The following is a 21174-nucleotide window of genomic DNA, read 5'->3' on the forward strand; positions in this document are numbered from 1 at the left end:
CTGACATTCTTGATCCAGGAATTGCTCTCAGCACAGTATCTTCCTGGGGGACCCACCTCACAGGGAGATGGATGTAGGTACAGCGTGGGCCATGACCAGGGGACCCACTGATCCTATCACCATCTGCACCATGCAGGGGCTGCAGGCCACACAGGGCACCGGACAGGCCTTCAACAGGCACAACTCAGCACCAGCTTGGAGGAAACACTGAGGAGTGGGTGCCATCTTTCAGGACACAGTGCATTTACTAAATCAGAGACACCACCATGGTGCTGTATTCTCAGTAGGAAGAAACTTGGGTCCAGAAAGCAAGGTATGGAAGAGGGTGTGGCTCCATGTCTTATATTCACTCACTGTGGAATTTTCACTTCTCATCTCCCAAATCTGGGCATTGTAGTATAGGAGGTCCTGGTTTCCAAAAGGGAGGCACTCGGACAAGGGGAAAAACAAGAGCTCAGTAAACTACATATTGCAGTTGCCTCCAGGGAAGTCTGCACAGTATGCGCCCAGAGACAAGCAGAGGGGAGAGCACTCCCCTCCCCTGCAGGCATGGGTGATGGACCCTGATGCCCAGGAGGAGGATATGGGGCTCCTGTTGCACAATAGGGGCAGGAGGAGTTGGTGTGGAACCCACAGATTCAATTGGGGGCCTCCTTATTCCCCTCGTTCCATTGCAAATGTGAACAGAATCTTCCAGTGACTCAGTCTGACAGAGTTCGATTTCCAAAGGCCCAGACTTCTCCAGAGGAAGGTGTGAGCCACTCTCCCAAGTAATTTCCCAAGGCCTCGCTCCTGTCCTCTGGCATCCTCAGCAGCATTGGTGCAGAGGCCCTGCTTCCCATGGGCTGTTCCCAGACACTGCCGGTTACAGCAGGGACACTGTTAGGCCATTCCTGGCCAACAGGGGCCTCCTTTGTCAGCCAACTGTGGCTAGATGACTCCTCCATGGCCTTGCAAATCTCCTCAGATGACCTGTGGTCTAGGATGCTTCCAACAAACCTTCTCTCCTCGTCCAGCACTGGAGTCAGCCTTGCCTCTGGGCCTGCCACCTTTCCCAGGGTTCTCTGGCTCCCTCCCCGTGTTCTCTGACAGCTGTGTTCCCCAGTAAACCTTGTGGGAGGCCCTGAGCCAGAAGCACTCAAGGAAATCTCCCAGATTCCTGCCCACTGGAAACTGCCAGAGATGATAAGTATTTGTTGTTTTGGGCTGCTAAGCTTTACGTGACTTATTATATAGCAATACACAACTAACAGAGCTTCAAAAGAAAGAATGAATTATTGCACTTTAATTTTTATTTGCTGGAAATTAACTAAAAGATATTCAATGTTATCTGGTTTTATGATTTCAGAATTTCCATGTCTCAGTAGGATGTAGTTTACTGCCACTCAAAACAATCTATTTATTTGAACTTCAGTTTTCTACTGTGACCCAATTAATCACAAAGGAAGATCGTGGCTATGCTAGGATGAGTCAATGATGGCCTCCAGAAAACCACCCCGGGTTATTCACCTTCCCCTAGTGACTCAGCCAACACTACTGTGGGTGCTGCTGTGAAGGGATTCTGCAGATGTAAGTAAGGTCCCAAATCAGTTGACTTTAAGATCGTAACTATCCAGGCTTGGCTTGTTCTACACAAGTGAGCTCTTAAAACAACTTGGTTCTTACTCAGCAAAGAGACTCACAGTGTGAGAGGGATTCAGTGTGAAGCATTTCCTCCACTGTGAGCTTTGAAAATGGAGGGGCCATGTGGCAAAGGATGCTGGTGGGCACCAGGAATCAGGAGCAGCTCCACCCCACCTCCTCCTGACAGCTGCAAGGAACAAGGACTACAATCCTACAACTGCCTGAAACTGAATTCTGCCACCAAGCTCTGTATAAGCCTGAAGGAGGACCCCAGTCTCCAGATGAGGGCACAGCTTTGTGAAACCCTCAACAGAGAATCATTCACACCAGGCCTGTGCCCCTCACTAGTCATGTACAAGGCTATCTAGATTCCCAGGAATATGGAAGCTTTCCAGAACCCTACTTCCCCAGAGCATCTCACTCCCAGCTTTCCCTTCCAGTCCTTTTTGCATGTCTATTACTTTTCTCAATTTATATATATATATATATATATATATATATATTTGCCTCAGAGGTAGCTGCTGACTCATTGGCTTTTAAAGCTGCTTTTTTTTTTTTTTTGATCAAATGCTCTTGGCCAACAGGACAAAAAACATTATTTGAGAGCCAGATCTGCTCAGCTCCATCTGGCACCAGGAACCCACACTGGGAATCCAGGCTGCTGTCTTCAAGACCACTGCTGAACTGGAGGGAGAAATGGTCCAAAGGTAAGTTGTGATCCCACTAAGCTCTGCTGCTGAGTCCAGTTGTTTTCATTTTCTGCGTTCACTTCGTTGCTATAAACTTTTGAAAAATTTCAATACACTCGATTGTCAACCCAATCAGAGTATCTGTTGGTGCATTCCAGGAATCTGTGTTTTAAGAGCTCTCCTCAAGATTGTGTGTGTGTGTGTGTGTGTGAGCTGATGTTTCACAAGCACATTGTCTCTTGTGTCATCTTGTGGGGGGCTGGGCTCCTGGAGTTTCCTGTCCCACCATGTTTTCTGATGTCACTCCCCTCAGCTGCTTTTGAGCTGTGCTTATGCATCACAATTACTGGCCTGTTAATTGTCTCCAGGAAATGTTTTTACTTGGTAAACATTCATCAAACCCCTACTTTATCCTGGGTACTGTACTCCATGGACTGGAGTCTCAGAAAAAGAAATCAAACTTTCTCAGACCTCATGGATGGCACAGCCTAGGTAGGGATGGGAAGATGGATGAGGAAGTGATAACACAGCATAGTAAGTGCTTTATTTTTTTCATTTTAAGTCTACATGATTAAAATTTTATAAAGACACCACTGATTTACATCTACCTATGATTAGCCATTAATCTTTCTTTCTTTCTTTCTCTTTCTTTCTTCTTTCTCTCTTTCCTTCCTTCCTTCCTTCCTTCTTCCCTCCCTCACTCCTTCCCTTCCTTTTCTTTCTTCTTCCTTATATATTTTATGACCTAAATATTTTTAGAGTAGGAATTTTGCCAATAATCCAAGGGTTCTATTTGTATTGAAATGTCCTTATTTTGCTTTTATTCTTGAAAGATGGATTTGCCAGCCACACATGTCTGCTTTGACATTGCTTTTCCCTGAGCTCTTCAGTGATGCTCTCCTCTGGTTGCTGTGGGTGATGAGGAGAAGCCAGCTACATTCTAATGCAGTTGCATTTCAGATAATCTGTGTTTCTGCTGTGGCTACCTTTAAGATCACCATTTGTCTTTAGCATCTAACACTCCAGGGCGGTATGAGCAGATGTTGTTCTCTTTCATTCACAGGGTTATGCACACATTTGCTTACTCTTTAATCATAATCATCTCATGGAATGCCTCCTTCCATTTACTCTCTGTCCATCTCCTAAAAGTTTAGTGTTAAACTTTATTCAGCCACCATATTTACTGTGAAACCCAGACGAATAACCTCACAAATACATCCAAACCCTAAGTCTCAGAACTTTTAAATATGTTTCCTTACAGAAAAAAAAGGGACTTGCAGATATGATTAGTGGTTTGGATTTTGTGATGGGGAGATTATTTTGGATTATCTGGGCTGGAAAAATCTGATCACAACTTCTTTTTTATTTTAATTTTTATTATAAATTCTGGGATACATGTGTATGATGTGTAGGTTTGTTACATGGACGAACGTGTGCCACTTTGTGCAGGGACCCCATGAGCAAGCCCTGTGTGGCTGAGTGGCATCATCCATCAAGCCATCTCACCCACCTGATTAAAGGGAGTCCCATCCCCTTAAAAACCTTTTAGTAGATGAATATGCCACTAAAGATATGGTGGCATCCACACACAACCACCATCTTCTCACACTCTGCCTATAGCAGCATGAGGCCTATGCATACCTCTCTCCTCCACCTCCCAATTTTGCAACTCTATTTTCCCCAAGTTGGTGACTGGCCAGCCAAGCCATGAGCCACTGCCCATAACTCATTCATTCATGCACTACTGGGGCATCATTTCACATCCTCCACCTCTCCTGGGCTTGTTTGGGTTTTGATTCCTAGTTCCTGGCTCGACAGCCATTACAAAAGCTGTCCTGGTGTCTGTTCCAGGGCCTACTGCTCTTGTTGTAGATTCTCCTCTATATATGTATTTATTTTATGGAATTAAAAAAATATATACTAATTTTTTCAATGCAGCGTTTCCAAGGATGTACAGTAGAAGTGATTCTTCTTACTGTAGATAGAATTGCTTGAAAACATCAGAAATGTATATGTGAGTGAAGGACAGCATGCATGGAGAAAAGGGGACAATCCACAAGTGGGCAGTGGATTTTCACAAAGTGAACACTCGGGCAAACAACACCCACATCAAAGTACAGCAATCGCAGCCTCCCGGAAACACCTTTGGATCCTACTCTGTCACAAACCACCCTCCCCACCCTAGAGTAGCCACTCTTGATTTCTAACACAGATTAGTTCTGTCAGTTCCAGTTGAATGGCACTGGGCAGTCACCATCATGCCCCTGGGTCTCATCATCTCACTGAGTGTGGCTGTAGCCTGTTCACTGCCATGGCTGTCCAATGATCCACTTTTTAAATAGCTCACAGTCCCTTCTTGTCCCTTCACTGTTGATTGATAGATAATTGTGTTGTATCCAGATTTCACAAATCATGCTGCTATGAATAATATTTTCATATGTTTTGGCACACACATACATGCATTTTTATTGGTTTATAACTAAGAGCGCAATTGCTGGGTCATAGGTGAGTAGATGATTGGTTTAGTCTCTTAAAACACAAGTTTCTAGTAGTAAACAAATAGTAGAAGAGGGTAAATCTATCACTTTAGAAATTATTCAGATAATAAATGAGGAAGGAATTAACAGACTTAGCCATCCAACAGCAATGGCAATTAACAACACAGCAAAAGAAAAAACTAATGTTTGGTTCTTCCTCTTGATGGAAGAACACAATCCAGTACCATGAAACAAGTCCAAGTGAAAAAGAAATCAAGCCTGAATCTAGGCTAACCTCCATAGCCAATTACCAATTTAGAGGCAATACAGACCGTAGAAAAACATATTAAACTACGCCTTGGGGAGCAATCAGCAAAATGCACACTACGGGAAGCTCTACCACACAATATACATTTCAAGGAAGAATCTATAGAATAAAAGAGAGCAAAGCATATTTCTAAAGGTAAAACTAAATTATAATTTTGGATGATAAAAATATAAAATAGAACAAAGACTGATGATTATAAAAGTGAGGATGTGATTTTATTTGGGGTAGGAAAGAGTTTATTGCTGAGCTCGGGCAAATGATGGGGCATCTGGTTATTCTCACAAACATCTATGCCTGGTGGTTAATGGGTGTTTACTTTTTATTAAATGACACAAATTTTAGACAGTTTTTTTTCTCCTTTTGGAGCCCTATATTTTATTTTATGACACAAAGGCTAAAGAAAAAATATTTTGAGAGTTTGGTGACTATTTTCAAAAAGCCTCCTCCCCATCCTCCTCTCTGGACACTGAGCACCCAGAACACCCAGCAGCCCCAGGACCCCCAGCAGGGGTGACCCCACTTCTAGGTGTGCATGCAGCACACATCAATAGAGACAATGCACAGGTCTACTCCTTGACTCCTGGAGAACCTTGTGGGAGGAAAGTCTCATACATGCTGAAGCAGGAGACCGAAGCCTCAGGCATTTCCCCTTCAATAAATAAAATATAGAAAGAAGAATCTGGTTAGAAATAAGTACCATGAGTAATTAGATATTAGTCTTATTGAATATTAAGGATCATGAGTGAGTAAATATTAGTCTTAATGAATATTAAGCCTTGATTAAAGCCTTCTTGTACTTTGTGCATGATTATCTAGGAACTTCAGGTTGCTGTGGTCAGGGATTGATGGGGACATTATGGAATGTGGCCACGAGGCAAGGACATTGATACCTGCCGGACATCAGCTGGTGGCGATCAGCAGAGATAACCTGTTGAATGCCGAAACCAAGCCCTCTGTCACACCCGCATAAGGGTTGCTGGAGGGCATCTAAAATCTCCACAGTAGCACCAGTGCTTGGGGAAGCACCCGCTACTCAGCAGACCTTGGAAGGGAACATTCCCTGTCCTGGGGTGAGTCGCAGAACACTCCACACCCCCATGCGCTTGTGGAAGGACTGATGTCAGTCAGCCCAACCCGCAGCAACCCGGGGCTTAATTGTCTCTATGTGGTGCTGTGCTATAGTGGCCACAGTCTGTGTCTGCTTTCACCCCATACTTCTGCACCTGGTTCCTCCTTTGAAGATAATAAGAAGTAGCATAATTCTTGAAGCCTTTGTTCTTGAAAGGCATAACATAAAGTGCTGACGGCTACTTGCAAGCTTTGGGACACTTCTTTGGCTACTTGAAAGCCCTGGGCCCTTTGTTCCTTAGACAAGTGACCCTGCCCCCCCATTTTGTACCCAGTAAAAGTCAGAGTGTCCGCCCACTTGAGGCCACTACCAGACTCCGCGAACTGGTGGTAGTGGACCCCTGGGCCCAACTTTTTCTCTTTTTCTCGGTGTCTTGTGTCTTTATTGCTACAGTTTCTTGTCTCCACATCCGTAGAGAATACCCTCTAGACCCAGTAGGGCTGGACCCTATAAACCTGATAGGACACAGCTGAGGGGAAGCCTTCCCCACCGTCTGCAGGCCCTTGGCCATCAGTGTAGAGGAAGCTGGTCCTCACCTCTCCACAGGCGCTTTCACGGCCAGAGCCTCCCCTCCACATTGGAAGTAAGACCTGGCCCTTCCCCAGAACACGGTGACAGGGATCTCGAGAAAGGTGGAGATGTAACCATTCCTCCCCCAGCAAACTAGTGCTTCTTTTGCTTTACAGGAAAGTTGATTCAACCTGGTGTCCAGTGAAGAAATCTCAGGTGCATAGGGGAGGTGGATCTCGGAGCTGTGCGTGCTTTGTGAAAGGAATCCTACGAACCACCAGGGGGCGCTGCTGCGCTGCTTCAGTTACCAGGAGGTGGATGCCCAGGATGAGCTTTAAGGTGGAGAGAGGGATGTCATTGCTCATTCTCCAGGTTCCAAGTACAAAGTTTCCTGCCCACCCCATCTTGTTCTCAATGCAAATGAGGACTGTCTCCTTCTCACCTCCCTGGACTGGGCTTTTGAACACTGGAAAGTGAATGTGACTTTTAGTTTCAGCGTGTCCTGGTTTATTGTGCTGCTAGTAAAGTAAAATCAAAATACACCTCGAATAAACGATAAATAAAATAACCCATAGTGAGCAAAAGTTTACAATGTATTCTTTTTGAGTCAAGATCTCACGCTGTGGCCTTGACTGGAGTCCAGTGGTGTGATCAAGGCTCACTACAGCGTTGAATCCACAAGCTCAAGGGATCTTCTCACCTCAGCCTCACCAGTACCTGGTAATACAAGTGCCCATCACCAAGCCCAGCTAAGGGTACTTATTTATTTTTTTTTTTTTTAGAGACGAGGGTCTCATTATGTGTCCAAGCTGGACTCCAACTTCTGATCTCAAGCAATCGTCTTGCCTTAACGTCCTGAGTTGCTGGGATTACAGGCGTGAGTTGTCATTCCTGGCTTGTAATGTACTGACAGCATCATGGTTTCCTTCTCCAAGTGTGGACACAGCAGCAGACACCCCTTGTCTCTTGGGTCAGGACACTGGGTAGAGTGGAATAGCAAGGCAACAGAGTCACTGCAGAAAGCGTCCACGTGGAAGAGGTCCAGCAGGGAGGGCCAGCTGTCCCAAGGCCATCATATTTAGGGATAACTCCTCTTTCTTCACGAAATTGTTCTTTGATTACTTTTGTATTCACAATAGTTCCAAAATCATAGGATGATCAGACTCAAGACTGGCTAGGTTTTTTTTTTTTTTTAATCTCCAAGATTTGTTCATATTTTGTATAGTTTTCTGTGCCTCAATTTTCTTCAGAACTTAACTCATTCTTAACATTTCACAGTCTACTTTCAGTTAATAACTTACTAGTATCCATAAGTACAGAAATCTTGCAACCATTTATCCTCTATAAAATGCATATCTTTTATGGTATAGACATTATATGTAATATATCTATATAGGCTATAAGTCCCACAAGAAAAATCTTTTTCTTATCTTTAAACAGTTCTATGTATATACAAGAAGTGTAAATGAGGGGAGCAAGGTAGCCTTTTCCACTTAGCTCAATATTTACCACGTTTGATCATCTTCATCTTTTCTGATAATCTCAATTTCCACCTGGTGGCATTTGCCTCTACCTTGAAGAATTTTCTTTACCGATTGATACTGTGCAGATCTGCTGGTGACAAATTCTCTTAATTTTCTTTTACCTGAAATATCTCCTTACTTTGCCTGTCCTTGGAGAACATCAGGGCTGGATATATAATTCTTAGTTTACCTTTTTTTCTTCCTGTGCTTTAAAGATGTTATTCTACTTGTTTTTGGTTTATTTCTATGGTTTTTAATAAGAAGACATTGGCCAGGACAAGAGAAACAGAGACACTAAAACTGGGAAAATAACGTGGTAGACCTAAAAACCTATCATATCTATTTTTTTTATTCAGTCCCCATAGAAACTGACAAAAATTGCCAATGCTAATTATATTTCAAGTCATCATGGTGGGGAATTGGGAAAAGTTTTCAATTACCAATAATCGCACCTTGGATGAACCTCATTGGCTATGATATTGCCACTGCACAAAGCTCCTATCACATTAATAATGACAAAAACCTACATGAATCAATAATCCAATGAAGGGCAGAGATTGTGTGACTTGGTTTAAAAAAATACACAGAACCAACCATATGATATTTCCAGACATGCAATTTCTTTCTTTCTTTTTTTTTTTTTTAATTTAACTTTTATTTTTAGTTAAGGAGTAAATGTGCAGGTCTGTTATAGAGGTAAACTTGTGTCATGGGGCTTTGTTGTACAGATTATTTCAGTATCCATTATTACTGACCCAAGTATTAAGCTTTAGTACGCATTATCTCTTTTTCCTGATCCTCTCCCTCCTCCCACCCTCCACCCTCAAGTAGACCCCAGTGTGTGATGTTCCCTCTACATGTCCATGTGTTCTCATCATTTAGTTCCCAATTATAAGTGAAAACATGTGGTATTTGGTTTTCTGTTCCTGCGGTAGTTTGCTAAGGATAATGGCCTCCAATTCTATCCATGTTCCTGCAAAGGACATGATCGCATTCTTTTTTATGGCTGCATAGTATTCTATGGTATATATGTGCCACATTTTCTCCTTTTTTTTTTTTGTATTTTAGGTTTTGGGGTACATGTGAAGAACATGCAAAATTGTTGCATAGGTACACACGTGGCAGTGTGATTTGCTGCCTTCCTCCCCTTCACCTATATCTGGCATTTCTCCCCATGCTATCTCTCCCTTTTATCCAGTCTACCATTGGACATTTTCATTGACTCCAAGTCTTTGTTATTGTGAACAGCGCTGCAGTGAACATATGCAAACATGTAAGTCAGGTGCTTTCTTTTTTTATTTAATTTATCTTATTTTACTTTAAGTTCCAGGATACATGTGCAGAACGTGCAGGTTTGTTACCTATGTAGAGTCTGCCATGGCATTTTCCTGCACCCATGGACCTGTCCTCTAAGTTCCCTCACCTGCCCCCTACTCCCCAACAGGCCCTGGTGTGCGTCGTTCCCCTACCTGTGTCCATGTGTTCTCATTGTTCAACTCCCACTTAGGAGTGAGAACGTGCAGCATTTGGTTTTCTGTTCTTGTGTTAGTTTGCTGAAGATGATGGCTTCCAGCTTCATCCATGTCCCTTCAAAGAACATGAACTCACTCCTTTTTATGGCTGTGTAGTATTCCATGGTGTATATGTACCATATTTTCTTTGTCCAATCTATCATTGGTAGGAATTTGGATTGGTCCCATATCTTTGCTATTGTAAATAGTGATGCAATAAATGTACATGTCCATAAGTCTTTATAGTAATATGATTTCTAGCCACTTCGGTAAATACCCAGTAATGAGATTGCTAGGACAAATAGTATTTCTGGTTCTAGATCTCTGAGGAATGGCCACACTGTCCTCCACAATGGTCGAACCAGTTTACATTCCCACCAACAGTGTGAAAGTGTTCCCATTTCTCCACAGCCTTACCGGCATCTATTGTCTCCTCACTTTGTAACAAATGCCATCCTGACTGGAGAGAGATGGTATCTCATTGTGGTTTTGATTTGCATTTCTCTAATGATCAGTGATATTGAGCTTTTTTCATATGTGTCCTTGCCATGTAAATATCTTCTTCTGAGAAGTGTCCATTCATATCCTTTGCCCACTTTTTGATGGGGCTGTTTTCTTTTTCTTGTAAATTTTTTTAAGTTCCTTGTAAATGAAGATGTGAGCTCTCATCATTCTTGTGAGATGTAACAGGCACCCTAACCAGTGCAACATGGCAAGAAAATGAAATAAAAGACCAGTAGAAGGATCAGGCATGGTGGCTCCTGCCTGTAATCCCTGCATTTTGGGAGACTGAGCTGGGAGGATCACTTAAGTTCAGGAGATTGACACAAGCCTGGTAATGAGACCTAATTTCCAACAAATAAAATAATTTTAAAAGAAAAAAGATTAATAGATAGGAAATAAAAGTCTTTCTTTGTCACCTACTTCATTGCACATGTAGGAAACACTAGGGGATTCTGAAAAGTTTCTAAAATTTATCATTGAATTTCCTAAATAGTTCATAAAATACACGTAGCAATTCAAGTCAGTTAGATGAACCTGAGAAGATAGCAAACTGTACTAGTCATCAAAGAAGTGCAACTTAAAACCACAATGAGAAACCACCACACATCACCTAGAATAGGTAAGATAAAAAGACATATGATAAGTCTAAATACTGCCATGAATATGAAAATATTGGAATGTCTGATATTGCTCATAGAAATGCAAAAAAAATTGCAGCCAATTTGTAAAGTGGTTTGGCAATTTCTTATACAGCTGCCCATCCATTATCACATGACCCAGCAATACCACAAATATGTCTTTATCCAAAAGAAATAAAAATGCAAGGCCACACATGTGAACAGTTATTTATAGTGGCTTCATTAGTAACACACCCTAACTGGAGTAATCCACATGTTTATCAACTGGAGAATAGAGAAACCAATGAGGAAACTGGGATTCCGGCAATACTGGGCAGCTGCTCAGCAACAAAAATGAATGAATGGCATCATCTCAAACACTGTTATGCTGAGTGAGAGACCAAACAAAGGACTACATCACATATGATTGCATGTCCATGAAATTCTAGAAATTACACTTCTGCAGTGACAGAAAGCAGAGCAGTGGTTGAGTGAAGGGAAGGGGTGAGGGTGGGAGGCAAGGATTAAATAGAAAGGGACAGAAAGAAAGTTTTTAGGGAAAAGAAACTGTTCTCTATAGGGCCACAATTTGAGAGTGACTGGGTGGTGGGAACTGAGGGGAGAGTAGGGTCTGAGGGATGAGGGGGCAGAGAGAAGAGCTGGGGAAGCAGGAGGTGAGGAAAAGGAGCAGGGGAAAGGACTCTAAAGCAGTGGATTAGCCTAGCAGGGGGTTCTTTGCATGTGGTGTTTCTCTGCTGACCAGTGTGGTAGTTACACGACTAGAAATAATTACCAACATTCCCCAAAAAGCACAGCTAAACCTGGTAAATTTTATTATATGTAAATACCCTAATAAGCAAAAAAAAAAAAAAAAAAAATGGCAAAAATGAAGACATTTTTAGATCACCAAAACCATATATTTCATTTCCTAGGGGTCCTGTACTACATGTAATTTTAAAGGGCCTAAGGGGAGGGGAGGGTGTGAGGGATGACAGGGGCAGAGAGAAGGGCTGGAGAAGCAGGAGGTGAGGAAAAGGAGCAGGGGATAGAATTTTAAAGCCGCGGAAGAGCCTAGCAGGGGGTTCTTTGCACTTGTTATTTAGTACATTTTGTGTAAGACTGCCTAAAAACTAATGGCTTCCTCATAATTAAAAAAAAAAGTTACAGAAATACCAAGTGTCCAAATAAAATAGGCACACTGCTTAGATGTGCACAGCTCACAAAAGCAGACAGTGCTGGAGCGTCAGTGAAGAGCGTGGGGACTGCATGGAGCACTTGCAACTTTGAGATGGTGACTACAGGCTCCCGGTTCAATACACACTATCAAACCCTGCTTCTTTGTATTCAGGAGATGTTCTGGACTCACACAGGGAAAGTAGAGCAAGGGAATGAAGATACTTTTAAATGCAACAACCAGAGTCAGAGATCCATAGTCTGGGAAAGTAAAATGTACGAGCTTTGAGAGTTTAATTGTAATGCTGTTTTGACACAGGTCTTTGACAGATTGGAATCCTAATCATTCAGAGATTACCAATATTGTGCTACCTACTGTATTAATAAACAAAAAGGAAAATGGTCTCTATGAGAATCTCTATCTGGTGCCTTCAGACAAAACTTCACCAGGTTTAAAGAGAAAACCCCTGTCTCTACACCTCCACTCCAAAGGCGAGCTCACTCTGGCATCACGTTCCCCGTGGTGAGTTTCCTTGTACAAGAGTCCAAGGGGAGAGGTAAGGAGTGGGAGGCAGGGAGTCCAGTTCAGGAACGGGGATTCCAGGACGAAGTGTGAAGGGGAAGGGGCTGGGCGCAGCCTGGGCATCTCTCACTGGTTTCCACAGACAGATCTTTGGCCAGGACTCTGACAGACAGTGTGACAAAGGGGCTTGGTGTAGGAGAAGAGGGATCAGGACAAAGTCCTAGGTCCCAGGCGTGGCTCCCTTGGTCTCCGTCACCGGCACGGAGGGCCTCGTCTGCACTGGAAAGGTGAAGCGTTGGGGATTCCCCATTCCCCTGAGTTTCACTTCTTCTCTCAACCTGTGTCGGGTCCTTCCTCCTGGATACTCGTGATGCCTCCCCAGTTCTCACTCCCATTGAGTGTCGAGTTTCTAGAGAAGCAAATCAACGTCGCCGCGGTCCCTGTTCTACAGTCCCCAGTCACCCACCTGGACTCAGATTCTCCCCAGATGCCGAGGATGACGGTCATGGCGCCCCGAACCCTCCTCCTGCTGCTCTTGGGGGCCCTGGCCCTGACCCCGACCTGGGCGGGTGAGTGCGGGGTCGGGAGGTAAATGGCCTCTTCGAGGACAAGCAAGAGGCCCGCCCGGCGGGGACGCAGGACCCGGGGAGCAGCGCCGGGAGGAGGGTCGGGCGGGTCTCAGCCCCTCCTCGCCCCCAGGCTCCCACTCCTTGAGGTATTTCTATACCTCCGTGTCCCGGTCCGGCCGCGGGGAGCCCCGCTTCATCGCCGTGGGCTACGTGGACGACACGCAGTTCGTGCGGTTCGACAGCGACGCCGCGATTCCGAGGATGGAGCCGCGGGCGCCGTGGGTGGAGCAGGAGGGGCCGGAGTATTGGGACCGGGAGACACGGAAGCACAAGGCCCATGCACAGACTTACCGAGTGAGTCTGCGGAACCTGCGCGGCTACTACAACCAGAGCGAGGCCGGTGAGTGACCCAGGCCCGGGGAGCAGGTCACGACCCCTCCCCATCCCGCAAGCACCGCCTGGGTCTCTCCGAGTGTCCGGGTCCGAGGTCCACCCTGAGGTTGCGGGACCCGCCCAGACCCTCGACCCGGGAGAGCCCCAGACGCCTTTACCGAGTTTCATTTTCAGTTTAGGCCAAAATCCCCGCGGACATGGCGGCTCAGATCACCAAGCGCAAGTGGGAGGCGGCCAATGCGGCGGAGCAAGACAGAGCCTACCTGGAGGGCACGTGCGTGGAGTGGCTCCGCAGATAGCTGGAAAACGGGAAGGAGACGCTGCAGCGCGTGGGTACGAGGGGCAGTGGGGAGACTTCCCCACCTCCTGTAGATCTCCCAGAAAGGCCTCCCACTAGTAGGGGAGGAAATGGGATCAGCTCTAGAATATCTCCCTCCCTTGAATGGAGAACGGCATGAGTTTTCCTGAGTTTTCTCTGAGGTCCCCTCTGCTCTCTAGGACAATTAAAGCATGACTTCTCTGAGGAAATGGAGGGGAAGGCAGTCCCTGGAATACTGATCAGGGGTCCCCTTTGACCCCTGCAGCCGCCTTGGGCACGGTGACTTTCTGTTTCAGGCCTTGTTCTCTGCCTCACACTCAAATGTGTTTGAAGGTCTGATTCCAGCTTTTCTGAGACCCTTGGCCTCCACTCAGGTCAGGACCAGAAGTCGCAGTTCCTCCCTCAGAGATTAGAACTTTCCATGGAATAGGAGATTATCCCAGGTGCCTGTGTCCAGGCTGGTGTCTGGGTTCTGTGCTCCCATCCCCACCCCAGGTGTCCTGCCCATTCTCAGATGGTCACATGGGTGCTGCTGGGGTGTCCCATGAGAGATACAAACTGCCTAAATTTTCTAACTCTTCCCGTCAGATCCCCCAAAGACACAGGTGACCCACCACCCCGTCTCTGACCATGAGGCCACCCTGAGGTGCTGGACCCTGGGCTTCAACCCTGTGGAGATCACACTGACCTGGCAGCGGGATGGGGAGGACCAAACTCAGGACACCGAGCTTGTGGAGACCAGGCCAACAGGGGATGGAACCTTCCAGAAGTGGGCGGCTGTGGTGGTGCCTTCTGGAGAAGAGCAGAGATACACGTGCCATGTGCAGCACGAGGGGCTGCCTGAGCCCCTCACCCTGAGATGGGGTAAGGAGGGGGATGGGTAAGGAGGGGGATGGGGGGTCATGTTTCTTCTCAGGGAAAGCAGAAGCCCTTCTGGAGCCTTCAGCAGGGTCAGGGTCCCTCACTTTACCCTCCTTTCCCAGAGCCGTCTTCCCAGCTCACCATGTCTATCGTGGGCATCGTTGCTGGTCTGGCTGTCCTAGGAGCTGTGGTCATTGCTGTGATGTGGAGGAGGAAGAGCTCAGGTAGGGAAGGGGTGAGGGGTGGGGTCTGGGTTTTCTTGTCCCACTGGAGGTTTCAAGCCCCAGGTAGAAGTGTGTCCTGCCTCATTACTGGGAAGCACCATCCACACATGGACCATGTGCACACAGTCTGGGGCCCTGTATGCCAGCACTTACTCTTTTCTGAAGCAGATATGACCATGAAGGACAGAGGTATCACCATGATGATTGTGGTGTTGGGGTCCTGATTCCAGCAGTCATAAGTCAGGGAAAGGTCCCTGCTAAGGACAGACCCTAGGAGGGGAGTTGGTCCAGGACCCACACCTACTTTCCTCGTGTTTCCTGATCCTTCCTGGTCTGTAGTCATAGCTCTGGAAACTTCTGTTGGGTCCAAGACTAGGAGGTTCCTCTAAAATCTCATGGCCCTGCCTCCTCCCTGTCCCCTCACAGGAATTTTTCTTCCCACAGGTGGAAAAGGAGGGAGCTACTCTCAGGCTGCGTGTAAGTGGTGGGGGCGGGAGTGTGGAGGAGCTCACCCACCCCATAATTCCTCCTGGCCCACATCACCTGCAGGTTCTGACCAGATCCTGTTTTTGTTCTACCTCAGGCAGCGACAGTGCCCAGGGCTCTGATGTGTCTCTCACGTCTTGTAAAGGTGAGACCCTGGGGGGGCCTGAAGTACGCAGGTATTGGGGCAGAAGGGAAAAGACTGGATTACGGGGATTTTTTTATTGAGACGTTTCGACTGTGTAGTGGGCTGTTCTGAGTGTCTTCACTTACTATGACTGACATGAATTTGTTCATGACTATTGTTTTCTGTAGCCTGAGACAGCTGCCTTGTGTGAGACTGAGATGCGGGATTTCTTCACGCCTCCCCTTTGTGACTTCAAAAGCCTCTGGCATCTCTTTCTGCAAAGGCATCTGAATGTGTCTGTGTCCCTGTTAGCATAATGTGAGGAGGTGGAGAGACAGCTCACCCCATGTCCACTGTGACCCCTGTCCCCACACTGGCCTGTGTTCCCTCCCCAGTCATCTTTCCTGTTCCAGAGAGGTGGGGCTGGGTGTCTACATCTCTGTCTCAGCTTCATGGTGCACTGAGCTGCAACCTCTTACTTTCTTACTGAAAATAAGAATCTGAATATAAATGTGTTTTCTCAAATATTTGCCATGAAAGGTTGATGGGTTAATAAGTCAATTCCTGAAATTTGAGAGAGGAAATACAGACCTGAGAACCTTCCAGAATCTGCATATTCACTGTGCTGAGCCTGTTGCAGGTGGGAATGGAGAAGGCTGTGAGGAGCCGAGTATGGACGGGGCCTGTGCACGGTTGCTGCTGAGTCCATCATGGGCTTTATGTGGTCAGTCCTCAGCTGGGTCAGCTTCACTGCTCCACTGTCCTTTTCCCTTCAGTGGAAACTTCTCCAGCAAAAGCTGTGACCACAGAGAGTTACACATCACCCAGGCCAGCCCCTGCACATGGGAGTCTCTGTGTTTCTGAGACAAATTTTCAGAACCATTCAGCTCCTGGCCTCCTTCTAGGGCTCCTCTTCTGCTCTGCTCTCCTGCCCCCTCTTCCTGCCCTGGTTCCAGTGATCTTGGTGCTGGCTCCAATCCCAACTCATGAATCTGGAAAGCAGAGTCTAATTTAGATTCATATTTGTTTGTTAAATTGGGTCCATGGTCTAGAATTCTTCTTTCCTGAAGAGAGAAACCTGATTGTGTGCTGCAGTGTGTGTGGGTGTTGGTGTGGGAGGAAGGTGGGGGAGGGAGGCCACAAGCACCCATGCTGAGAAAAGCACAGGTGGCCTGGTTGTCAGTGTGAGGGGACCTTGTGCTGTAGCTGCCACAAAACAGCATTTGGCCCGAGGCTATGTTAGAAAAAGATACTGTCGAGAATAGAGAGGTGCTCTACACTGATCATTCAACTGACCTTTGGTGTCTGCCACACATAGGACAGAATGGCTCTGCATCTGGTGAACATCACTGAAGTAAAATCAGAAAAATCTCTAGCCTTTTGGATCATATGTTCCAGTGTGAAGAGGTAGATACACTATCCAGAGTTTACATAGACTATAACCAGAGTGAGGAAGGAAAGTGCTAGAAGGTGGGAAGTGCTGTGAGGCAGGTGATCCAGGGTGTAGGCAGTGGGGACAGAGAAGGTGGCTGTTGTGCTGGGTAGTCTGTGTGCCTTGTTGCAAAGGTGACCTTTGAGGAAAGGTTTGAGGGACATGAGGAGTGTCCACGAGTTTGAGTAAGTTCTTTCCAGGCAGGGGAATCTCCAGGGCAAATGCACTAGGGCAGGAAGGTGTCTGTGTTCCCAGGAGAGCAAGGAGGTCAGGAGGGCTGGACAAGGAGAAACTAGATGAGGTCAGAGGTGTGGTCAGAGCAGATGGACTTTAATGGGGGATGCAGTTGGATCTGATCCTTGCTCTGAGTGACATAGGAGTTACAGGACAGTTTTCAGCAGAAGAGGGACATGATATGACTTCTCTCTTAAAAGGATGTCACTGACTGCTAATGCTGAGAACAGAACTGAGAGGACAGGGATGAGGCAGAGGGGAGAATACTGGGAAGCGAGTGCAGTATTCCAGGCTGGAGATGTCATTACCTTGACTGGGGTGTGAGCAGGGGGAATAGTGGGATGTGAGGAGATTCTGGATGCATTTTAAGACAGACTCACAGCATTTGCCAATGGATTGTATCTGTGGTGTGAGAAAGAAGAATCAAGGACACCCACAGTTGTAAAATGAGTGAGTAGAAGGAAGGGTGGGGCTGCTGTCAGTGGAGATGGGGGGACTCTGGCAGGAGCTCACTGAGGAGGGGGCATCCCAGGCACTAAGTGAAGGAGATGTCTCCTAGGAATGCAGGTGAGGGAGCTGGGGTGGAAGTTGGACAGACAACTCCAGAGTTTAGGAGAAAGGACAGTTTAGGAGAATAGACTTAGGAGGTCACACCATATAAACAATTCTTAAAACCTCAAGCATGGATGAGGGCACCAAGGCAGTGATTGTGGAAAACAATGAGTGCAAGGACTGAACCCTGCCCCTCCAGTTCTAAGGGATCTGACCAGACCACACTCAGAGCAGACTGCACAGTTCTGACCCCACATCTAGAGGACACTTAGATGAGGACCTTCCCATGTGCACAGGAATCACCTGGACATGGTGCTGAGATCCAGTAAGTCTGGAGTCAAGCAAGAGACTCTGGATTTATGACAAGGCTGGAGCTCCTGCTGCTGGTCTCCAGATCACACTTAGAGCAGCAAGAACACCAGGATCCCACATGTCTGTGCATCAGCCTCGCCTGTAGGGCTTGTTATATAAATGATTCCTCAGTCTTGTGCATAATACTGTGGGACATCGGTTCTAGAGAGTGGCCTGAGGATTTTCTAAGCCCCAGCCAGCAATCCTGTTGCTCAGCCAGATTGGGAACCACTGAGATCAGAGATCAGAGAGTGTCCAGGGTGGGTGGGTTAAGTGAGTTTTCAAACCTTGTTTAAAAGAAGATTTTTCTCTAAGAAATAAAAGGCAGGATGTATATCATCAATTATGAGATGTGATATTCCCTGCTGATCTCTCCACTATGTTGTAGAGGCCAGGTAGACAATTCAGGATGTGGCTCTCACACAAAGAACACCTCTGAATGCTGCTCTCTGACACTGGGCCACACGCTGATTTCTCACTCACTTCTTGGAGCAAACTATGGAAACCAAATTTCTCTAATTTACACATAAAGTAGTGTATCTGGTATTGGGGGCTAATTTTATTGTGGGGAAGACCACAGAACCAGAATGGAAACCACACATTTAGGGAGATAATCCACAGCCCACCCTGAATCTGGTCCCTCCTAGGAACAACTGCCCCTGCTGCTGAGGACAGACGCCACTAGTCACACCTCTGACATCCTAGTGCTGGACACAGGACCCTGAGACTAGGGCAGATGTCACTGCTGCACCTGGAAACTGGACATCACCACTGCCACTCAGTCACCTTTACTAAAATGCATTCTGCACAGTCCCAGCCTCTCTGTGTCACCTCATTCTGGCTCAGAGTCTGGCAGTGACATAGGAGTTAAGAAGAAATTATTTAGGCAGGTTGTGAGGGTATGGAAGTCTTAGTAAGGTTTTCCTTTTAATGAAAAGTAGCCCCCAAATCATTTTCTTTTCTAACAAAGAGCAGCCTGTAAAATCAAGCTTCAGACACAGACAAGCAAGCTGGGAGCTCTCACGGGTGAATGTGGCTGCTGTACCAATAGGAAAAGGACACCTGGGACTAGGCGTGTTTGCAATGGCGTCTCCATCTTCCCTTCTCTTCACCATCCACATGAACAGTAAGGAGATGACAACATGGCACCCCCTAGTGAAAAACCTATTTACATAATAGGATTAGGGTGGGGGAACAGCTTTTCCCATGCACTATGTAAATGTCACACCTGGTCCAACCAACCTGTGGGCCCTACATAAATCAGACACCATCTCCTCAAGCCTGCCTATAAAATCTGATGCACTCCCATTGCAGACAAGAATTCCCTTTTGGGCGCTCCTCTCTCTCACAAGAGACAGAGCTGTTCCCCATTGTCTTTCTTTTGCCTATTAAATTTCTGCTCCTAAACTCACTCCTCATGTGTCAGTGTCCTTCATCTTCTTGGCCCAAGACCACGAACACTGAGTATTTACCTGAGACAATTAGGTCACTTCAGCAGGTGCTCATCTGACTTATGGAGCCTAAGACTCATGTCCATGATCAACTGCAGGGGTGACTGGAGTGCTGTACTCTTCTAGAAAGGGAGGTGGTTTCTGTCTCCTCTCAAAACTTTGAATGTTCTAGACCGGGCACAGTGGCTCATGCCCGTAATCCCAGTACTTTCAGAGGCCAAGGCAGGTGGATCACCTGAAGTCAGGAATTTGAGACCAGCCTGGCCAACATAGTGAAACCTCATCTCTACTAATAATACAAAATTAGCCAGGCATAGTGGCGCATGCCTGTAATCCCAGCTACTCAGGTGGGTGAGGCAGGAGAATCACTTCAACCTGGGAGGCCAAGATTCCAGTGAGCTGAGATCGTGCCATTGCACTCCAGCCTGGACAATAAGAGTGAAACTCCACCACACACACATGTGCACATGCACACATACACACACACTTTACATGTTGTAAACCAAAAATAAGCTTCAAAGCCACCCCTCCTAATCATCTTAATGGACACCCTCAGCCAGGGCACTCAACAGTTCACCTGGAAGACTGGCTCAGGCCATGATGGGAAGCAGGTGTTGAACATGCCTCATTATGCCCTCTTCTCTTCTGGAATTCAGGAAAAGCTGATCAGCATTTACCATCAACACAGACCTTAAGTCTGATCAGAAACATTTCCAGTCTGTTCTCTCTGAAGCCTGCCACTTGGAGGCTTCATCTGCATGATAAAATTTTGGTCTCCACAACCTCTTATCAAAACCCAGACATTCCTTTCTATTGCCAATCAGAACATTTTTAAATCTACCTATAAGCCAGAAGCACTAACTCCCAAGCCCTGCTTGCTTCAAGTTGTCCTGCCTTTCTGGACCAAACCAAGGTATATCTTAAATGTATTTTATTGACATCTCATATCTTCCTAAAATGTGAAAAACCAACCTGCACCCCAAACACCTTGAGCACATGTTCTCAGGACCTCCTGAGAGCTGTGTCATGGGCTGTGGTCACTCATATTTGGCTCAGAATAAATCTCTCCAAATATTTTACAGAGTTTGGTCTTTTCATCAACAGTGTGAAATTCTGATGTAATAAGAGGGTTCAAGTGCTGAGTGTGAGGGGTGGGAAAAGAATGACAAATTTTAATTCTTGGAGCAGTGATCCAAGACAAGAACTTTATCTGGTACCTGGGAGGCACTCGGAGTGTCTGAATGAACCAGTGATGAATAAATAACATCTTTCCATCCATTTCCTTGAAAATAAATGATTACATCATGTGTTTGTCTATCCCGGTTCATACTCTAGATTATTCGAGTGGCATTGTGTGATGGTGAAATGATTGTCCACACATCTTCCTATGGCATTGTCTCTTACTCAGATTTAAAACACCCAGGTTTGTAAGATCTCAGAGGATCTGTGTGCACATTGATGTTTTATATTAATATCTGTATTTTCTTGTGTATGGAAATATTTCTGGGGAAAGAATCTCTACCATTTATTAGTTTTTATGTGACCCCCTCAGAGGCCTAAAAGAAAATCCT

At 46.0% G+C, this 21174-nt stretch overlaps 2 protein-coding genes and 1 non-coding gene across 4 annotated transcripts in view; 2 read left to right on the forward strand and 1 right to left on the reverse strand.

Moving 5' to 3' along the window:
• The window catches only part of LOC135276617 (patr class I histocompatibility antigen, A-126 alpha chain-like), a 105531-nt gene extending 89336 nt beyond the window's left edge, over window positions 1-16195 (forward strand). Inside the window, exons 7-8 of the mRNA XM_064380607.1 lie at window positions 15557-15635; window positions 15772-16195. Coding sequence (XP_064236677.1) covers window positions 15557-15635; window positions 15772-15874 — 182 coding nt within the window. The 3' untranslated portion in view covers window positions 15875-16195. The remainder of the gene's footprint in view (window positions 1-15556; window positions 15636-15771) is intronic.
• On the reverse strand, window positions 8636-8776 carry LOC135276639 (U4 spliceosomal RNA). The gene has a single exon (XR_010344178.1). It is a non-coding gene; the product is annotated as a U4 spliceosomal RNA (small nuclear RNA).
• On the forward strand, window positions 12885-14751 carry LOC135276619 (class I histocompatibility antigen, Gogo-C*0202 alpha chain-like). 2 transcript variants are annotated; one of them, XM_064380613.1, is made up of 4 exons: window positions 12922-13176; window positions 13307-13576; window positions 13749-13902; window positions 14477-14751. In XM_064380613.1, the coding sequence occupies exons 1-4, from the start codon at window positions 12978-12980 to the stop codon at window positions 14514-14516; spliced, it is 663 nt and encodes a 220-aa protein (XP_064236683.1). In that variant the 5' UTR covers window positions 12922-12977; the 3' UTR covers window positions 14517-14751. The 2 variants fall into 2 exon arrangements, with proteins under 2 accessions (XP_064236684.1, XP_064236683.1); XM_064380614.1 differs by lacking the exon at window positions 14477-14751 and having other exon boundaries at window positions 12885-13176; window positions 13744-13833.
• Window positions 16196-21174: the final 4979 nt, after the last annotated feature.

This window comes from Aotus nancymaae, unplaced genomic scaffold (genome assembly GCF_030222135.1).
Source record: "Aotus nancymaae isolate 86718 unplaced genomic scaffold, 86718_ANA_hifiasm-v0.15.2.pri h1tg000027l, whole genome shotgun sequence".
In the NCBI taxonomy this organism is placed as follows: Eukaryota; Metazoa; Chordata; class Mammalia; order Primates; family Aotidae; genus Aotus; species Aotus nancymaae.